Consider the following 20876-nt stretch of genomic DNA (forward strand, 5'->3'; position numbering starts at 1 on the left):
TTTCGTACGGAGTTATAATTTCGATTATTGCCGTTTAGAATTACGGGATTAAAAGTAAGCGATCGGCATGTAGATTAAAAGAATATTAAAAAAGTATAAACGGGGTTTAAGGAAATTCAATTAAAAATAAACATTGAACAACACGAATAATCATGAATATACGATGTTATATAAACTTTATTTAAATCATGACACCAAATGTAAACCTTGTACCGCTCTTTATCGTAGAAGTTCGTGATTCTTGCTTTTATATTTAGAAACCATCACAACGTTTCTGCTACTCAAATGGAACAACGCATTGCAAAATACGCCGTAAAATGTTAATAGATAAGGCCGATCCTCTAAATAAATTGCATAGTTAGGATATTCGTGGCAGTGCTGAAGGGAAACGCATGCTTAAGGTAAGTTTTATTATATATATTTACAGGCTACTGACTTGTTTGATCACATGTTCTTTTCAACATGTTACTCTTTATAAAGGTTAAACGTATGATCAATAAGGCCACCAATATTGTTATATTCATTTGCATGAGATTGAATCAGCCTTACAATTCTTTAACGCAGATATGGTTCATCGTCAGGTGTACAATCTCACGAGTTACTAGTAATGTTTTAATTGCGCTTATAGTACACCGGCGTCTCAAGATGTTCTTCAGCTTCTTCATTGTTCTTCTAGCTGGCATCAGCGTTTTCAGCGGTATGTTACACGTGTCTGTATATGATTTTTCCAATCAAAAATGTTTTTATTTATTTGATGTGTATGTTATAAAAATATGTAATTATACTGTTGTTATATTAATACATATTTAGCAAAGACGATATTACATAGATTATATAAAACGTGTAAATACTAATATTTTGTTTCAGTTGACTGTTTGACTTGCCTTCATTGTACGGATATCCAAAGTCCTAGACACTGCAAATATGTGAGGGAATGTCAGCCAGGCGAGGTAGATCTTTGTTGACATGTGAACGCATGTGAAAATAGCTTAGCTAATCAATTTTAGTTTTTGTTATTGATATTTTTTTTAAATACAAACAAGCTTGTTTCAAAAACCATTGATTCCATTAAATTGAATCAATAATATGTTCTAATCCAAAATTTGAATATACCTGCAGTATCGTTTAAAATTCGAGTTGTCTCTTAGGTCTGTAATATTCACCGGACCACAAATCCATATGGGGATGTTGAGTTTGACGTGAGCTGTGTACATCCTTGGGTATGATCTTAATTCGTTTATTTGATTGTGTTACAATTACAAATCATATGCCTCACACGTGTTCGACAGTACAAATAATTTAAATAACGATTTAATTGATCGTTTAATGAGTTACCTGCAATGCTTGGTGTCGTTAAGGCGTGTTCCAACCGCTCGCAAGGCCTTCAGGCGTGTGACGAGTGCTGTAGTACAGACCTTTGTAACGCTGCCGGGTGTGGCTTGACAGGTACACAATGAAATTTAGAAAAACTGAAACTATGTCATAGAAGCATAGGTTAATTTGCCAATAGTTTAACAGTTGATGTAACTTAAATGATGCGAACACACGCACTTATCTGCCGTTTGCTGGTTTTGAACGAACGATAATGCGATATATATGCTATTTATCTGCCGATAGCAAACTTGGTGTCAAAGATACCAGAAAAGAGAGTTATACTAGCTTAGGTTATCGCTTTTAGATTTAGATAAAATTGGGGTATTACAAAGACAAAGACCGCATATCATATGACGAAACTAGAGATTTAATTTTAAATGTTTATCTTCTATTTTGATAAACAATTACACACTTATCGTACCTCTATTAAACGGTTTTCGAACAGCTAAGAGAGGTCTTCCTTCTTACAAACAATAATATGTATTTTTTGGCTGAAATTTGAGTCGTTCCCACATTATTATAACGCAGTATATAATATTTTGGAGCGTTTTTGTGAAATAATACATGTGTTCTTATGATCAGTCAAATGTATATACAAAGAAAATCTCTTCTGACAGGATACCCATCTAAACGGGGCCCAGTGTGCTTCAACTGTCCTGCACAAATCACTGATGGTACATGTCACAGAATAGATGTCTGCGGACTTAACGAAGTTAGTTCTTTAAACATGTAAATGCCTGTACTAGTCTTGTTAAACCTGTTTTCTCTAAATATGCGTTGTTAACGTATATACCTTATTAGTTTCGTATTAAACTTTTACATTTAAACATGTTACAGCTCATATAGTGGCCTATTTACTTTACATATTTATTTGATGGAAAAAAACATGAGACTAAAGGAACAGTATCATGACTTATTTTATCGTGTGTATATGATAGATGTTATTTAATTCAATATACCATTTGCCTATACAATACAGGAAAGTATATACAATTCAAACACTGATCATAAAAAAGATTTACCGCCTTTAAACTGTAAATTCAAAACACCAATAGTTTGATGCCTACGCGAACATAAAAATGCATTCACATAATAAAAACAGTTGTCACCGAATCATTTCTTGTTGGGATTATATCTCGTAATGTATGTAATGAAGAAGCAGTTACATAAGATGAGAATGCTTAATAACGTAGTTTGGATGTGTATTCATATAAAAAGTATGTAAGTTTTAATATAATCAATATTTCAATTTAGTGTTATTTCGAACAATTTCATTAAATTGATATTTATAGAATATAGGCTGCTAGATTTTAATTATCTATCACCAAATAAAAATTGGTATAAATTGTTTGCTCCAGCCTTTCATTATGTTATTTATCGTATGAAACATGAACACATACGTTTTTATTTTCCACAATTAATAACAACTTCTTGATCATATCAGTTTTAATTTATATATTGCACCTGGCCTATCAACGTGTTCGGACTGCCGTCATATCATGCATTGTTTAATTTTCAATATTCTGTCTTGAGAAAACATACGATAACTTTTGATAAAAAAAATCAACCGACCGGAATAACAATTTATATTTACCAAGGAAGACCGTACACTGGCATGTTTCAGGAACAATTATATGTCGGGAGACGGAAAACTACAACGGGCGAGGCATGGTATGGTATTGCGCAAGGGGGGTTAGAGGGTTAGGGTTAGGGTTTGGGTTAGTGTTAGGGGTCGGGTTAGGGTTTGGGTTAGCCTAAACCCAACCCTAACCCTTACCCGACCCCTAACCCTAACCCTTACCCTAACCCTTTTTTGGGGTTATCACCCCTGACCATGCCTCGCCCGTTGTAGTTTTCCGTCTCCCAAATGTATATTTTCTCCAATTCCTATTCGATAATGACTCTCTACATAACCCATCATAATCATTACACTATTTGTCATGAGTTGTTATGATTATTTGGACATAAAAATGTGTCTTGAAAAAGTGTACTCAAGTGGTATACGAAATAATACAACATATTTTAGTATTAATTGATTATTTATAAACAGGTCGATAAGCTTGCGTAGAATTGTGTTGGATGCGAAATTATCGGGATTGCGTAATCATGTTTTTATTTGTTTAGACATACTGCACACGACAAATAAGCATACGTCAGTATTATGCAATATTGTCAAATAATCGCAAATAAACAATACATGTTGAAAAGTTGAATTGTGTACCAAATTGCTCGGGCATTTTGTTTATGATTAATGAAAACAAATTATCTTATGCTTTTGATTATAGCTGCAAGGACACTAATTATTTAAACTAGATTATTCTGATTAGAGTTAAAACGATTCGTGGCCAATCTCGGAACCGTCTTTTTCAGATGTGCTTGATCAACGAACAGAGCGAGTTTGGCGACACAGTGTACACTTCACAGTGTGTCGGATTAGCGGTATGTCAAATAAGGTTATTCGAGTTAACAAATTGTTAATAGTTTTAAAAAGTGACTCGTTCGGCGTATAATATATGATTATTGTTCGTGTGTCTATAACATATTACAACCCAAAATATTAACAAGGTCAATTTGAATATCAAACACGTGAATAGCACTCAATATTGTGCGAGCATACACCATATTGAGCAGTAAGTAACCCTACGATCAGCGGTAATGAGTAAACCATTCTGCATTCTGATATAATGACAATAACAAACATTTTAGCACTGCCAACCTCAAACCATGGGCAGTTCACAAATAATTGGAAGGTCGATCTATGATGATACTAGATCGTTGGCGGAAACCGTCTGTCACAAGTGTTGCCATGACGATCTTTGCAACGCAAACTGCGGTATGAATAGATTCAAATAGTTGCTGATAGTCTATGTTGTTAAAATGTTCAACTGTTTAATATAATATATTCTATTACTTTTATTCATTATTTATTGATTTTGTATATATGTATCGACTTATTAATTGACTGATACACTGATTTTTTAGTTAACCTATTTATATTTTGGTTGATTGATTGATTGAGATACACTAATTGATTGCTTGTATAATTTCAAATTTATTATTTGTTTTCACATTTTCACGCACTCACTCATTCACTCATGCATTCACTCGCTTATTCATTCATTCACTCATTCACTAATCACTTATTCACTCACTAACTCTCTCACTCGATCTCTTAACCGCACTCCCTCTCTAACTCATTCACTCGATTACCCCCCATACACAGACACTCAATCACTCAATCATTCAATCACTTAATCATTCAATCACTCAATTATTGAATTACTCATTCACTCTCTCTTACTCAATTAATATCTATCTTACTCGCTCACTCACTCACATACTCACTCACTCAGTTAATTCATCAATCCCGAATCACTCATTTATCACTCACTCACTCACTCACTCACCTAATCACTCACTCAATCAATCACTCAAACAAACACCCATCCACCAAGCGACACAAACAAAATCTAACCAGACAACCCGCCGACTCACTCACTCATTTAACCATTCGCTCACTCACTTACTCATTCACTCACCAACTCACCACTCAAGTTCACGCAATCAGTCACTCACTCTCTCTCTCTCTCTCTCTTTCACTTACTCTCTCACTCGTTCACACACTCGCTCAAGCAATATATTGCTCACTCATTTCTCACTCACTTTGTATACGAAGTATGCAAGCAGTCAAGTTAAAAAATGCCACCTTATTGTTGAGCTCATTTGATATTTACTTTATGGTTTCGTAATATGAGTATTTCTAAAACCTTTTAGTGTTTTCATTAGAAACAATCGTGATGACGGTTTGATTTAAAACGCTGTCTACTGAATCTAACTCGTTTGTTTTCTAAGTCGGGTAATCAATCACTTATATAAAAAAAATATTTTTGCATATGTTGTTCTTATTTGCATGTCTTGAACATTTTTTGAGCATACAATGCTTATTTCACCATTCACATGTCTTTAAAAGCGCAGTATGGATCCACATGTGCTTAGAATTTGTCTTATTAGACTTTAAAATGGAAACTTTTATGAGTACAATCATCGCTCAAATACTGCCTCAGAGTTGTACATTGTCACGCTTTTCTGATAATGTATTGCTTCAGAATAAAATATTTGCATAAGCTAAGTTACTTAAAAGAGATATAAATAAAACTTAATGTTCGAAGTTTGCTTCTGATGTTTGTTTGCAGCATTAAGGCGTATTTTCCGTGTTTCCGAACCGCAATACACATATGTTAAAGCTAAACGATATAGCGTATTCAACAATGACAGGATCATCTTAAAACAAAACAACAAACAAAAGATTTGCTCAATGTAGAACTCGACAAGTACGTGTTTGGATTAATTGTGCACATGATTTGAAGGGCAGTCATGGCAATCATAAACGTTATTCAAATTAGGTCGACATTTAAATCTTGCCAGAAAGGATACACAATTCATAATTTATAATTATATGTACATTCCAATGGTAAAGTTATATAAGCATGTGTTCAGTGCATTATTCTTTAATATTTAAGGAGGTTAACTATTGCACCCAAAACCCCTTTCAACATGGGACATGTCTAAAGGGCAGGACGAACTATTCGTGTGTGTATGGCCCGTCTCACACTCTGCAATTGCACTCGTAAATCCTGAGTATTCATCGCAATATAAAAAGATCGGTGTTATAAAGGTCGATACGGTGTAAAGTAATATAATATATATATATATATATATATATATATATATCAGCGATTAATTATTGAGCCCCTAACCCCTGTGAACATGGGACATGTATTAAAGGCAGGACAAATTATACGTGTGTGTGTGACCCGTCTCAAATTGGACGCAAATGTTCTGGTAAATCCTGTTTTATTTTAGTCATAATCACTATACATGATTAGTGTTATTGCGGTTGTTACCTTATAAAGTTACATACACAATGTATTGGTCAAAGTGTAATTTAACACACGAGCTTACTCGTAATAACAGTGGTAAATCTAACATGATCTAAAAAGAAATCATGGTAATCAGCAACAGTAAATTAACTAAGTTCAACAATTGAAACTTGTTGGCACGGTTACTTAATTTAGCAAGTATATAAAGACATTTATCCAAGGGTACAATGTATTTGCATGCTTGACTTGGGTGATTCTTGAATCTGTACAGAGGTTAGATATTGTGTCCCAAACCCATTTGAATATTGGACATGCGTAATTTGCTGGACGAACTATACGTGTGAGTGTGACTCGTTTCACAAAGTACGCAATTGGACATGTAAATCGGAGACTTTTTTAGCCATCATATCTTTACAAAACAACTGGTGTTATTTAAGTTGATAAATATACATAGTAGGTCATCGGTCGAAACCTTTCCAGCCCAGATACTGAATTCAGGAATGAATATTTTTTGTAAATTCAATGGTTCTATTTATCTGCATTTTCTGTTTGTGATTCTTCAATATTTACAGATGTTAACTATTGCGCCTCAAACCCATGCGGACATGGGACATGTGTCAATAGCAGGACGAATTATACGTGTGTGTGTGACCCGTCTTACACTGGAAGCAATTGCACTGGTAAATCCTAAACTAGTTTAGCCTGTAGCTTTAAACGACATCATCGGTGTTATTAAGGTCGATACGGTGTAAATGAATATATGGGTCAACGTCCAATTAACATACGAGCGTGTTTTGTTATTATTGAATGGTTTATTAATTTAAAAGGATTTGAAAACCATTGATCGTAATCAGTAACTGTATTTACAATTATGTTGAAATTTGAATAGCAAATACAAACAAGGATATTCGATTCAAAAATAATAGTATTCTGTGAATTTAATGGTACTTTTTTATGCTTTTTCAGTGTGTGATTCTTAAATATTTACAGATCTTAATTATTGCTTCCTAAACCCCTGTGAACATGGGATATGTGTCAATGGAAAGACGAATTATACGTGTGCGTGTGACCCGTCTCACATTGGGCGCCATTGCGCAGGTAAATCATACACTGTTTGTGGCATCATCCCTATACAACATCTTCGGTGCTATTAAGGTCGATCCGATGTTAATTAATATTTAGGTCAAAGACCAAAGGACACACGTCCGTGTTTTGTGATAACTGATTGGCTAACTGTGTTATCTTTCCAACATCGGCATTGTTGAGAGTTCAACTACTGCGCATCCCAACCCAACTGTGTATTCACACAAAAATTAACAACGTTTATTTGTAGAAACGGCCATCAATGTTATTTGATCACGTTGTATACAGTTCTTGTCATCGACCATCTTATTGACCACATCGTTCATTTATTTCAAAAGATGTAAGCCAATATGATCTCTAAACACATTCCGGTTATTTACTAAACGCTTTATCAATATGTTAATATATTCCCTTACAGACAATGTTACGATATTGAGTATTCTCAAATGCAAATATTGAACAAAAGTAGGCAATCGCCCTTCTTCTACATTACACGACAACTGTTAAATGGGTGATAAAACAATATAAGGCGCACGTGTTCGCTTCACATAAATCTATCATTTTCCATAAATATTCATGTATAGACATGTATAAAATTCCCCCGCTCTTCAGTTCTATCAAATTGACTGATGAATACACATAAGCATGAAAACGTATCCGCCATAGTTATGAAACTTATAATAATTAACATATTTACCAGTAAGTAAAAGTATGCACTAGGGTAATATTGTTCATTTATTCTTAATGTTTCTGCTTTTTGACAGAAGCTCAATATGGTGTGATCAATTTTCTATGTATACATGTTAAGATTAGGTAAGCATTTCGATTACTATTGGTGGATTATTTTTACGTTTGCTGAAAAATCTATTTAATTGATGGTTAATTGTTTTACATTCGATAACGACGCATTTTCCATGTTTTCGATATATGATGTAACTCAGTTTTTACTTCATTTACACCGTTTCTGAGCCAATGTTTGTACAAATCAATATCAGCGAATGTCTTGAAAAAGAATGGTGATGATATGAATATGAATAAAATGAGGTTATTTTTCTACAGCTTTTTCATCAAAAGGAAGATATATCTGATACCTGTTTCAGTAACATTGCATAGTGATTTAAAATGTTACACAATGCTCTTGTTTGCATAAAACCAATTATTAGTCTAATGGTAATACCATTCTTACATTTGTTCTTTATTTGCTATTAGATTTTGCATTACATGCCATGTAATAAATATGTATATACACTATACAGTTGTGTGACTATTTGGGCCAAATGTGACGTGTCAAAGTGTTGCCTTGCCCCAAAAAGAAGCACGATCTTAATGAGCGAAACACAAATCCACATATAAGTTTGAACTTAAGCTATCAATATCCTTCTTTGCATTACCAGCTAAAAGTTATTACAAGCATGCCAAGTATTTTAGTCATATAAGTCCACGGTTTGGCATAAAAGTGTACCTGGTGCCTAAATGTAGCTATCTGTGTATTTACTGAGACACGGCGTTTTATAACAGTTATATTTTCATCTTTAAATTTACGATAATTGCTCATTAAAGCAATTTTCAGAAATCATCATCAAGCTCAACACTAACGGCAGAAACATCAGCAAAAGCAAAAACAACAACAAAAACATAATAATAGTAACAATAATAATGCTAATGATAAATATACTACTACTACTACTACCTCTTATAATACTGTTATTACTACTACTACTACTACTTCTACTATGACTACCACTGCTACTACAACTACTATTACTTCTACTACTAATACTACTTATAATACTAATAATAATTAAAATAAAACTTATACCTATAATTTTCATTTTTCTTTATATAAATTTCCTTCGTCTTCTCTAGCATGTTCTTATTATCATTATTATTATAATTATTATTCTCATCAAAAAACAAAAAGAGTAATAATACATACAATTATAATAACACTGATCGTTATCGTAAATACAATTATACTAATATGAATAAAGATTTGCATAGAATGGTATGATACATGTGTACAATATTTAAAGCAATAATCATGCATCATGACCTTATAATTTTACTTAAGAATTTAGGATACAAGATTGCATGGATCAAAGAAACCTGACCCATGTAAGTGGCGTGTACAGCGTTCTTCCTGCAGGGATGTTTCAGAACATTGAGGTGTACTGTGACATGGAAACGGACGGAGGGGGATGGGCGGTATGAATTGCATTAACTATTTAATCCGTAAACCGTTTTATCAACACATCATAGACTGATTTGGTAGATATTCGATCGGGGAATAGCAATTTAACTAAGTCGAAATTACGATGTGGTAAGATACATGTTTAACCATATTACTGAGTAACAGCAGTCAAAGCTTACTTATGGCGGCCATAGAGGATTTTATGTTTGAAAGGTCATATTCAAGTCCTTGTTCGTTTTTACGATACATATTCTTTCATGATCTAGGCACACTATACACATGAGTGCAATAAAAATACATTAATATCACATATATACATAGTTGAAGGAAAATAACTAGTGACAAGCATTTAAATTTATTTTGGCTACTTAGTAGTAGTATAAGTGTTGTTATTTATAAAATTATTATTAGTAGTAATATTATTATTATTGCACTAATACTATTTCTTCTATTGCTATTTTTATTATTAAACAGTTCAAATAGAATTAAATAAAGATACATATTTAAGTAATAAAGATAATTACATATTATGTAAAATGTTCTTTAAAATAAGACCATTTGAAACAGTATCCGACTTGCAACCGTAGTGATATTAATTCTTTAGAAGCTATTATAAATCGACTGTTTCACACGAATTTTCCAATTAGCGATACAAGTGTTGCAAAAACTTCATTGTTTGATCATTTTTTCTTGTACGTGTCCTTGCATAAAACTATATATTTTTATTTGTATTTGACATAGTGGAATTCTATACCACTTATTTGAATTTAGTGTATGCTTTTGTCTTTAATCTAATGCAATATTGTGTTGTTGTTTTTTCTAATATGTAAAAACGTCAATACAAAGGATCGCTTGTAAGATAAATAGTATATATTTCCGAAATAATTTTTTGCGAAAGATTGCCGAGAGATCAGAAACACAACTAGTAGTAGCAGTGGTAGTAGTAGTAGTAGTAGTAGTAATAGTAGTAGTAGTGGTAGTAGTAGTAATAGTAGTAGTGGTAGTGGTAGTAGTAGTAGTAGTAGTAGTAGTAGTAGTAGTAGTGGTAGTAGTAGTAGTAGTAGTAGTAGTAGTAGTAGTAGTAGTAGTAGTAGTAGTAGTAGTAGTAGTAGTAGTAGTAGTAGTAGTAGTAGTAGTAGTAGTAGTAGTAGTAGTAGTAGTAGTAGTAGTAGTAGTAGTAGTAGTAGTAGTAGTAGTAGTAGTAGTAGTAGTAGTAGTCGTAGTAGTCGTCGTCGTCGTAGTCGTCGTAGTCTTAGTCCTAGTAGTCGTAGTAGTAGTAGTAGTAGTCGTCGTAGTCGAAGTAGTAGTAGTCGTAGTAGTCGTAGTAGTCGTAGTAGTCGTAGTCGTAGTGGTCGTTGTAGTCGCCGTCGTCGTAGTAGCCGTCGCGTCGTTGTAGTTCGTAGTAGTCGTAGTCGTCGTCGTCGTAGTCGTCGTCGTCTAGTCGTAGTCGTCGTAGTAGTAGTAGTAGTAGTAGTCGTCGTCGTAGTAGTCGTAGTAGTCGTCGTCGTAGTCGTAGTCGTCGTCGTCGTAGTAGTAGTCGTAGAAGTAGTCGAAGTAGTAGTAGTACTACTACTCGTAGTAGTAGTGTAGTAGTAGTAGTAGTAGTAGTAGTAGTCGTAGTAGTAGTAGTAGTAGTAGTAGTCGTAGTAGTAGTAGTAGTAGTAGTAGTCTAGTAATAGTCGCATAGTAGTAGTCGTAGTCGTAGTAGTAGTAGTAGTCGTAGCCGTAGTAGTAGTAGTAGGAGTCGTAAGTCGTAGTAGTAGTAGTAGTAGTAGTAGTAGTAGTAGTAGTAGTAGTCGTAGTAGTAGTAGTAGTAGTCGTAGTAGTAGTAGTAGTAGTAGTAGTAGTAGTAGTAGTAGAAGAAATAGTATAAAAAATAGTACAAGTAATATATGTAGTAGTATTGGTAGAATATACTGCTGTTGTAGTAGTACACTAAATTAGTGCACTATTATTAGTAGTTTTAGCTGTGTTTTTAATAATATTATTGATATAATTGTTTTGGTATTATTTATATTATCATTATTATTATGTTAATTATTTTTACTATTATTATTATTATTAGTAGTAGTAGTAGTAGTAGTAGTAGTAATAGTAGTAGTAGTAGTAGTAGTAGTAGTAGTAGTAGTAGTAGTAGTAGTAGTAGTAGTAGTAGTAGTAATAGTAGTAGTAGTAGTAGTAGTAGTAGTAGTAGTAGTAGTAGTAGTAGTAATAGAAGTAGTAGTATAGTAGTCGTAGTAGTAGTAGTAGTAGTAGTAGTAGTAGTAGTAGTAGTTGTAGTAGTAGTAGTAGTAGTAGTAGTAGTAGTAGTAGTAGTAGTAGTAGTAGTAGTAGTTTTATGATAAGGAATAATATTATTTCAGGTGTTTCAACGTCGTGTGAATGGATCTGTGGATTTCTACCAAAATTTCTTAAATTATGAAAATGGCTTCGGAGACGTTCATGGAGAATTCTGGCTTGGTAAAGTATATCGCTTCATTTTTCCCAGCACCCTAAAAAACTCTTCAAATTCTCTTTATGATTCGATTGTTAATAATTAATTATCATATTTAATTTGACTTTGTACAGTGAGGTGTTGATGTATGCTCACAAATTATATTGTAAATAATGGATGCACATATACTTCAAAATATGCTCGTGTTTTATATAGTTTTTTAATATAAGTATTCTAACAGGTAGTATTGGCATGAGCTTTCTAAATGACTTATTTCTTAGGATTGAAGTATATACACGCAATGACCGCCAACGTAACGTCTGAACTCCGTATCGAGTTGGAGACGGCTGACGGACACTTGTTGTATGAGGTATTTCCGGACTTCAGGCTGTCGGCTGCACCTGAATACACTCTGCATATTGAAAAGGGTCATGGCACTGCAGGTAAGCCCACGTTATATTTGTATATGTTTGCGTTTGTACAACTGAAACACGTTTTCTTCGCACGACATTTAGTTGTCCAGACAATAATATACCAGCACATATACCCAGGGTTAGGGTACACAGTTTTGTACGTCTACCAACTCCACAAAAATCTTGAGAAACGATATGAACAATTTGTAATAAAGACCCCATGAGCTTAGGCATTTCCTTGAAAACCTTAATTTGAAAACAAGTGTGATAACAAATTGCCACACACGTTTTTTAGAGTTAAGACGCATCGGTTTTGTTTCCGTTATGGAATACCCGTTAGTTGTTTAACATTAATACATGCATAACGTTACGCAGCTATCAGAACAAACGAAAGTTGCCATTATCAGTAAATTTGTATTGAATATACATGTATGCGCGGATAAGAAGCATAGTATAGATTGTGTTGCATGGTATATTGTCTTACAAACATAAACATGAACTAAATTGACGAACTAAAATAGTTTACAAATTAAACACAAATCATATATAGACGAAACCCGCTCATTTGAAAATCTAAATCAAAATAGTATTTTAAGCGGGGTCAGTTCACATAGATTCAGCTGACTATTTTGCATGCACGTGTCTGTTCGTGGCGAACAGTTATACAGAAACAATCTTAAGTGGATAATGCTCAGTGGAACAAGGATAACTAGCATTGAATTTCAAACATGTGCATATGTTTTTCTACGTGTATTTACGAATATTAACTTTTTTTATGAAAGTTTTATTAACAATTATATATTTTTCAAATGTGTTTCTAATAAATATTCGTATTTTCGAGTATTACAAAGATACGAAAATCATAGTTTGAGAATTTCTATTGTAAGGAAAGTTATGAATACAAATTAAGCATGCTATAGTTTTTAAAGTATATGTACTATCATGTACTATCAAATCTGATAACTGAAACTATTGGCCATTTGAAAACTTCTTGTAGGGTCGAAATTGAAGTTACAACAAGATTGACTGAGCCGATGCGTAGTTGAACATTCGTCAAAAAATCTTCCTGAACTGTCAGATTGGCGTAATATTTATCGTAATACAGTTTTTGTTCTTATAACCAATACGTAGGTGGTATTGTTGTCACTCATCGCTTTCATACCGCAAGGCTGCGTGGAATCTACACCACAGGGCTTTCATCAATATATACGTATGTGTTGCTAATATAAGTGAAACGTGTACAAGACCAAATTCATTGGTTGCGATCGCCTGGTTATTTTCAGTGTAATAACATATTTATGGACCGGATGTATGGTCCTAATAATAGATAACGATATTCAAACTGCATGATTTTTGTATGTTGGTGACATATTGTTTACGCCGATCATACAGATGTGTTACGGGTATCGCGGTATACATGTATATCATTTCTGAATTATAATATTTGCAAAATAGATGTTGAAGTTTGTAACATTAAGAAAGCATGGTGGTAAGGTTCAGCCAGAACAGGACAATTGTATGGCACACACATCGCACTGAAATCTCAAAATTGAAATAGAAAACGGTATAAAAAAAAATAACATGTAAATGTACCAAACTAATCATTGACAAATCAAAATCCTTGAACAAATCACATGCATGTTGGTCCAGATAAGCATTAAGCGGTTCTAATTACAATAATTGAATAAACACACAATTGATGAGAAATTGCAAGTTCTTATTGTAGCTCAGCTTGAAAAATATCCGAGCACAATTGGGATTGAACACGGGACCTCTTGCTTCCAAATCGAACAGACACTCTACCGCGTCGCTATAAAAGCTAGCTCTTATAGAACGGCAGCATAAGTTTGTAACATAACACACTATAATAATCGAAATTTGTACCAAATTTCAAACAATCTTAAATAGGCAGTCACCTAGATCAACATTTCAGTAGCCTCGGGTTATCAAAACGTCAATACGTACCTGGCACGAATATTTGCTTACCTTATGTGTCAATCTTCGGTCAATTCCGTATGTATTCGTTATGTGTCCGTTGCATACGTCATATTTATGTTGCAGACACGTGACTTTACAAACACCCAATCAGAATTGCACACGTTACATCAACTTTACGTTGAAGACACATGACTTTACACGGCCAATCAGAATTGCACACGTAACAATTATCAAAGCTTTCGTTGTTTATATCTATATTAATAAAGCAGTCTTACTTGAGCAGCCGAACATAGAAGACGCATTATTGGTTGCTGTCGCGGGCAAGGCCGTTGTGTGCTTTCGCGCTTTGCCTTGATATTGACAAACATTTTGAATACGTTGTGTTGTGTTAATAAGCAGAAATAAAACGTAAAGATATCTAAAATTTACATTGTCTTCGTGTATCGTGCCTTTGTGTCCTCCGTCTACTATGTTACAGGTTCTTCATATAACGAATGGCTTAAAAGCTCTAGAGTGAACTGTTTTTGTACAATTGCTTACGACAACATGCATATTAAGATGCGAACACATACAGGACACCATAAGACAGCCTGTAGGGCAACACTTGATTTGGGATTAACCTTAGCAGTATAGATAGTGCAGGACTAGGTCTGAAGTCCCGTTTGCAAAATTGGGTTAGGAGATTTTCTCACTTGATGAGAGTTAATTAGTCCTTATACATGATAACCGAGGTGCTTGTCCGTCACACTGGCAGTGGCCTCAAAATACCATAATCCAATATGGCCGCCGACGGCCATGTTAAAAAGGAAAAATATATTGCCTTTTGGAGAAAAATCAAAGGTTGTACCTCTAAATAATGTCTTTTTTGGTAAGAACTCAGTTATGAGAGGTCATGTTAAATATGGAGGGTAATTAATCCGGAAAGGTCAAGTACAAGGTCAGTTGATACATCAACGACCTTGAGTTGACCTTGGGCAGCTAAAGTCAGTGTATAAACTTGAATGAAACAAATTTCGACGTAATAAATTCAATTACAATACTGTTGAGCATGTTTTACGTAAAATTGGCACATTTTGATAATTAACGCATGTTGTGCTCACAGACAAAATACTAGTATATTGAAAATTTTCACATTCGGAGGAAAAATACTACAGTCAGCGGGACTCAAACCCAAATGCAGATGGTTTGATAATGTGATAATCGACCAAACCCCTTACCAAGCAAACCAGTGATATTTGTTCAACGTTTGCTCAAAGTCAAACTGACGTAACATCTATTTGATGTCGGGAAGACTTTGAAGCAATGCCAGGTGTTGGTTGGGTAATCACTGAGTCATCCCCAGTCCTAGGGACAGACCAACGGGCTTACACCTTATTCCATAAGGACTTATAGCAAAAACGCACACAACTCATCAACATGAAATCATTCTCATTTTAATAGGTTTCAAAATACTTTGTTTCACATAGATTACATACTGTTCCAAAGTTAGTCATTTCATGTGAGGTTTCCACAAGGTAAATTGTCCACTTTACCATGACAAACTGTGATGCAAAGAACCCCAGCAGCACGGCGAGGACACCATCGAGTATCGCACTTTCCTGTACACTTGCACAATATCAGCAAGCTCCGTGGTAAAGGCTTCAGGCACTTTGTGGAAAACAGCATGCCAAGGTGCTCCTCCGATCCACCATGTGTAACTGGTGCCAGTCGTGTCTCAGGACCATCAATATTTATAAGCAGTTTACATGCCTTATGTATTAGGCTCCTCTACGAATATGTCCTTTGATTACACTGTTTGTAGGAGTATCTAGGCCAGAGCCTCGCAAAAGTTTGCCCTGACATCTAAGCAGAACAAGGGTCCAATTGAAAGGGCCCATACAAAGAAAGAGGTCGCTGAACTTGTTCGTCTCGTGTAGGTAAATGTCTGCTGCAAGAGCAAAAACACCCTCTACACACCATATTGCCAGCGATTTCTGATCTAACTTTGTCTTTGCACACTCTAAAAATAAGTGAGGCAATGTCTGAATGTAGAACGCTTAGTGATGGGTCTTTGTATAACAGGTAGGAAGCCAACACGCATCATCGACACCACAACAGAATAAACAAGCATATGAACGGCCCATATATGACGATTTTCTATTTCTGAACCATTGCGCAGAACACTTATAGTGAATTCACGCTTAGTGGCTACATTCCGGGCAGTTTGTGCATCGAGCAACGTAGCCTTCTTCGTTTCAGGATGCAGCAACATGTGATTAGGCTGGTCTAACTATTGGCTTGATATGGGGAGGTACCTCTTGACATGGTAGCTTTTTCTTCAGAATTGGATGTTCATTGCTTATTCCTGTATTGGACACTGTGGGTTCGGAAAGAGGCATATTCATTGTGGCATCTTGAAATACCACTAGGGCAGCATAATGTGAACCTTCGGTACCAGATATTGATGATTTGTCAGTTTTTCATTCCATAAATAATATAGTCCTCTTTGGTGAAAGTACTGGGTATTGGGGTTTCTCCATCTTCTGAGCATTTCACGGCATAGCTAGCAAGAAAACTGAGGGCAAGTCTGATGGTTTGAAAACTTGAACATGCACTCTTTCTGTTGAAATAAGTGAAAAGGCTCCTGCTGCGATCTCTTTCATACATTGCGTTGCCAAGCATCATATGCAATGGTGTTTCATGATGTACACAAGCATCTGGAATAGGCAGTGTAACTGTTTACTCTTATGGTCTCTCAACCAGGTTTCTGTTTGTTCTTGTGGAGGATGATCTGTTGGTAAATGACCGTGTAATAACTGTTTCTCTGCCTCCTCAGGTACCTCATCTTCAAGAGGCTGTAGAAGTTCCTAAATGTCCTGCGCACTGCTTTGAAAAAGCGTGTACTTAGGGCCCTTAAAAAGAGCTGACAAAAACGTGAGAAACAATCCTGACATTATTGTTCTTTCCCATGAAGACTTGAGGTCAGTACTGTCGCAAAACAAATCTTGTAGGCCAAAATCAACGTCCTTGAGAACTTTTCTTAACTGGGCACCAGCTTTCTGCATAATGTCCTGATTCTTCAGTTTGATCACTATGTCTTATGCGCTTATATCAAATGAAAAAATGATGTCAGATTCGTTGACCCTACTATTGGGCGATATTGTGACCGAATGTCCATAATGACTGATAATCAGCTGCTTCATATTACGGTTAAGGAATGTACTTGTAAGCACTTCACCTTCTTCACAAACTTAATGCAAACTCTACAATATCACTCATAGTGCACAATTCACCCTTTGCAAGAAGATTGTCAATATAAGTAAGCTTGCGATTTAAGAGTACACGCTTGATGTTGTTAATATCCGGTATGACATGATCAGTAGATTTCAAGTTACGGTCAAATTTTCGTAGGTAGCTCTGACAACATGTGTTATGGCAGTATATGTCTGCAGAGATGACTGACTTTATACATTCCTCTTGGTTGTTGCTCCGACGATCAGCCACTCTTGTGAAAACTTCATCCTGGAAGTGTTTTTGCAATGTTGACAAATTTCTCAGCCCTACCATACTCGCAGATTATATATTTGTCCCGGTTCCGCTTGTGTTCTACATTACCACATATTACACAAATCAAAGTTCTGGGATCTTTCGGACAGCTAGGGGTGGACATGGAAAAATGCTACGGCGAAGGGATTTCCTGAAACAAACACTTGTAGACGCCCGAAATGTGTGTACGATTTATAACACTTATTGGTATTATGGTAAGAAAGCATAGCATTGTGATCATCCGTCTTGTCATCCAAAAGTTTGACGAGCTTTGTAACAATATCATTCCTTAGTGCAGCAGCTCTCTTTGCCCTCGCAAGCGCAGTGTCTTCACTGGTTAGACGTTATTTGTTATCTTTCTGTCAGATGATACATAAACTGGGATGCAGCCCGTCGTCCTCTGCAACCAAGGGGACCAAACGTTTTTTAGAGAAGATATTTTATATAGTAAACCAACTGCTGAGTTAGTTAATAGTGTCCAAAGATACACTAGCTCTTAAAACCTTGAATAGACTGATTTCACTCCACCAAATGTTATCGTTCGTAATTTTTCCTTGTTTATAATAGTATTTGTTTGTTCTTATTTCACACGTGATTAACAATATTATCCAAACAAAACTGTTATTAATATAACATATAATTCTCAGTTCTTTCTGTATTAATGGTCTAAAATCAACTGTTCTTAAATACTGAAAATTGCTAGAAAATCTGATGTCTGTATTGTCTGTATTATTTCAAAAAGAGATACTGCATTGACATTTTCTCTGATAATCAGAGATCGTAGAAATGTAAACATTTAACACTAGAATCAAAGCAACAAAGCCATTTAATCAAACTTGGGAACAAAATAAATAAACCAAAGTTTATCAACATAGCAGCCAGCATGCTGTGGTAAAAAGACTCGCATTTCGCAATTCCGTGACTTTCCTGCTTTTGTAAATAAAATGATCGAATCAATGTTTGCATTCAAAATGAACTAATAAGCATAAAATTAAATTATTATCTATAAAGAATAATGGTTCTTTTGCATATTTTTATAGATTTGAATACAAAAACCATATGTAAATAAACATTTGACAATTTAAAACTGCATAAATAACCGTTATATTTTAGTAAAATTGAAGCTGCCAATTCAGCAAGAAAATGAATAAAACAATCAAAGGTCTGAGCGGTATTGATGACAAAATGATCTTGTACATGCCGTTTGAAGGTCATTCTGACTTTGAAAAAGATACATTGATAACATAAATTTATCCTACACACTATTTTTAGTCAGTATATATATTTATTATAAATGTATATTGTTGTTAGGGTAAATTAAAGTAAAAATTGTATTAAGTCAATGGCGGCAATCTTTTAATCGATAATAGCAAAAACGTGGCATGATGCCAGACAAGCAACTCGGTTTTTTTGCATGTCTACAAACCCATAAACTCAATTCCACTGAGAAACGACCCGAACTACATTTTGCAAACGGGTCCACATACCAAGTACACGACTAAGACGCTCTATTGTTAATAAACTTGTCGTATACTACGCAATGTTTTCACCCGATATACTTGGATAACTTAAGAAGTGGTCATTACGTACATCGTTTAACTTAAACATAATACGGGCGTTTTGTTTAAGCGAATACAACATTACAACAGATATTATTTTGTGTCATCTTGTTTTAATTTATATGTGTTGTATGCGTACGCTAACACTAAATATATTGAATTCTAAACAATACATACATAGTACGATTTCCCAGTGTCAACATAACATCTCAACTAATTGACAACATTGACATATTTGTGTTATCCACAAAAGACATTAATATATATATTGTTACTACTTCAGAAGAGAATCAGATCCTATTACCTTAAAATAAACTTGACAAATAGGCTTTCCTTGTCAGACACACCATGTTATGTTTCTTCTATCAAAATTATTAGCAAATATTAATCATGCTGGCATGGCTAATTAATCATTTGTAATAAAACACTTTTACAAGTGCAAAACGATATCGCAGCAAAAATCCAGCGCAGCAATGTTTCTAATAATTAGTTGATGTTCGTGTTAACTGCCGGTGGTCACGGTCGGTCTATGATAACATTTAAAGCAAACGTCTACCGTAAACTACCGAACTTTATCTATGATATGTGTGTTCAACTTTTATGTATTAGGGTGCTATTAGATATTATGTTATAGAATTAGATAATTGTATAACAACACAAACATTTTATTTTTAGGCGATTCACAGGGGCTGTCGTATAGCTCCGGAAGTAGATTTTCCACATATGACGACGAACACAGCGGCAGATGCGCCAACCTTAGTCACGCAGGAGGGTGGTTTAATAATTGTGGATGGGCTAACTTAAATGGTAGATATGTTACGCCCGGATCAAAAAGCTTCTATTACCAAGCGATGTGTTACGGGGACTATAACAACGGTGAAGCACTGAAGGGTACAACAATGATGTTTCGAAGAGTTTGACACCTTCACGACGACGTATTATGCACACGTGCACGACCAATAAAATAATGAAATGTATGTGAACATGCATCCCATTTAAATGTCTTTAAAGACCAAGCAACGTGCTCGTTCTGTTGTTTTATTCGATATGTGAGTGACATTAATCAATTGATAATTAGGTTAACACCTTGTCATTTAACACACGGGGGTTTGCAATTCTGCTTAATTGTGTAAGAGGCGCAAACCAGTATTCCATCCGTATTTCAGCTCTATCACTGAGGTATTTTAACCAAACATACCCATAATGCAAGCTTGTAACTAAAGCTTGCCGACTTGAATTTATTAGCTTGTAATAATATAATGTTAACATCACAATAAGAGTCGATAACCATCGTTTTAGAAACTTGTCATTAAGCCAAACTGAAAGCAAGTTTTTTTTTAAAGATATTCGTATGAAACATACATGTAAGGATTCAATGGCGTTAAACTAAGGCCGTTATAAACATAGTACTCTGTAATGGCCCTATTCCACTACGAAAACAAGCCCACGATTCGCTACGATTTCTCACATTTATTGAAT

The 20876-nt window shown here is 34.8% G+C and overlaps 1 protein-coding gene across 1 annotated transcript; it reads left to right on the forward strand.

Moving 5' to 3' along the window:
* The first annotated feature begins 257 nt into the window (after positions 1-257).
* LOC127834676 (neurogenic locus notch homolog protein 1-like) lies at positions 258-20417 on the forward strand. The gene is made up of 14 exons (XM_052360698.1): positions 258-401; positions 629-697; positions 868-950; positions 1149-1220; positions 1359-1446; positions 1992-2086; positions 3745-3813; positions 4081-4207; positions 6827-6934; positions 7245-7352; positions 9409-9542; positions 11892-11988; positions 12244-12405; positions 20073-20417. Exons 2-14 carry the CDS (start codon positions 646-648, stop codon positions 20315-20317), a joined length of 1440 nt encoding a protein of 479 aa, XP_052216658.1. The 5' UTR covers positions 258-401; positions 629-645; the 3' UTR covers positions 20318-20417.
* The last annotated feature ends 459 nt before the right edge of the window (positions 20418-20876 follow it).

The sequence above is a fragment of the Dreissena polymorpha genome, chromosome 6 (assembly GCF_020536995.1).
Source record: "Dreissena polymorpha isolate Duluth1 chromosome 6, UMN_Dpol_1.0, whole genome shotgun sequence".
NCBI classification, from domain to species: domain Eukaryota; kingdom Metazoa; phylum Mollusca; class Bivalvia; order Myida; family Dreissenidae; genus Dreissena; species Dreissena polymorpha.

Coding starts and splice junctions, on each gene's coding strand:
- LOC127834676 (XM_052360698.1), top strand. CDS start 646: ATGTTCTTCAGCTTCTTCATTGTTCTTCTAGCTGGCATCAGCGTTTTC. Junction 1,447..1,991: donor TGCCGGGTGTGGCTTGACAG/GTACACAATGAA, acceptor CTCTTCTGACAG/GATACCCATCTAAACGGGGC. Junction 9,543..11,891: donor CGGACGGAGGGGGATGGGCG/GTATGAATTGCA, acceptor ATATTATTTCAG/GTGTTTCAACGTCGTGTGAA.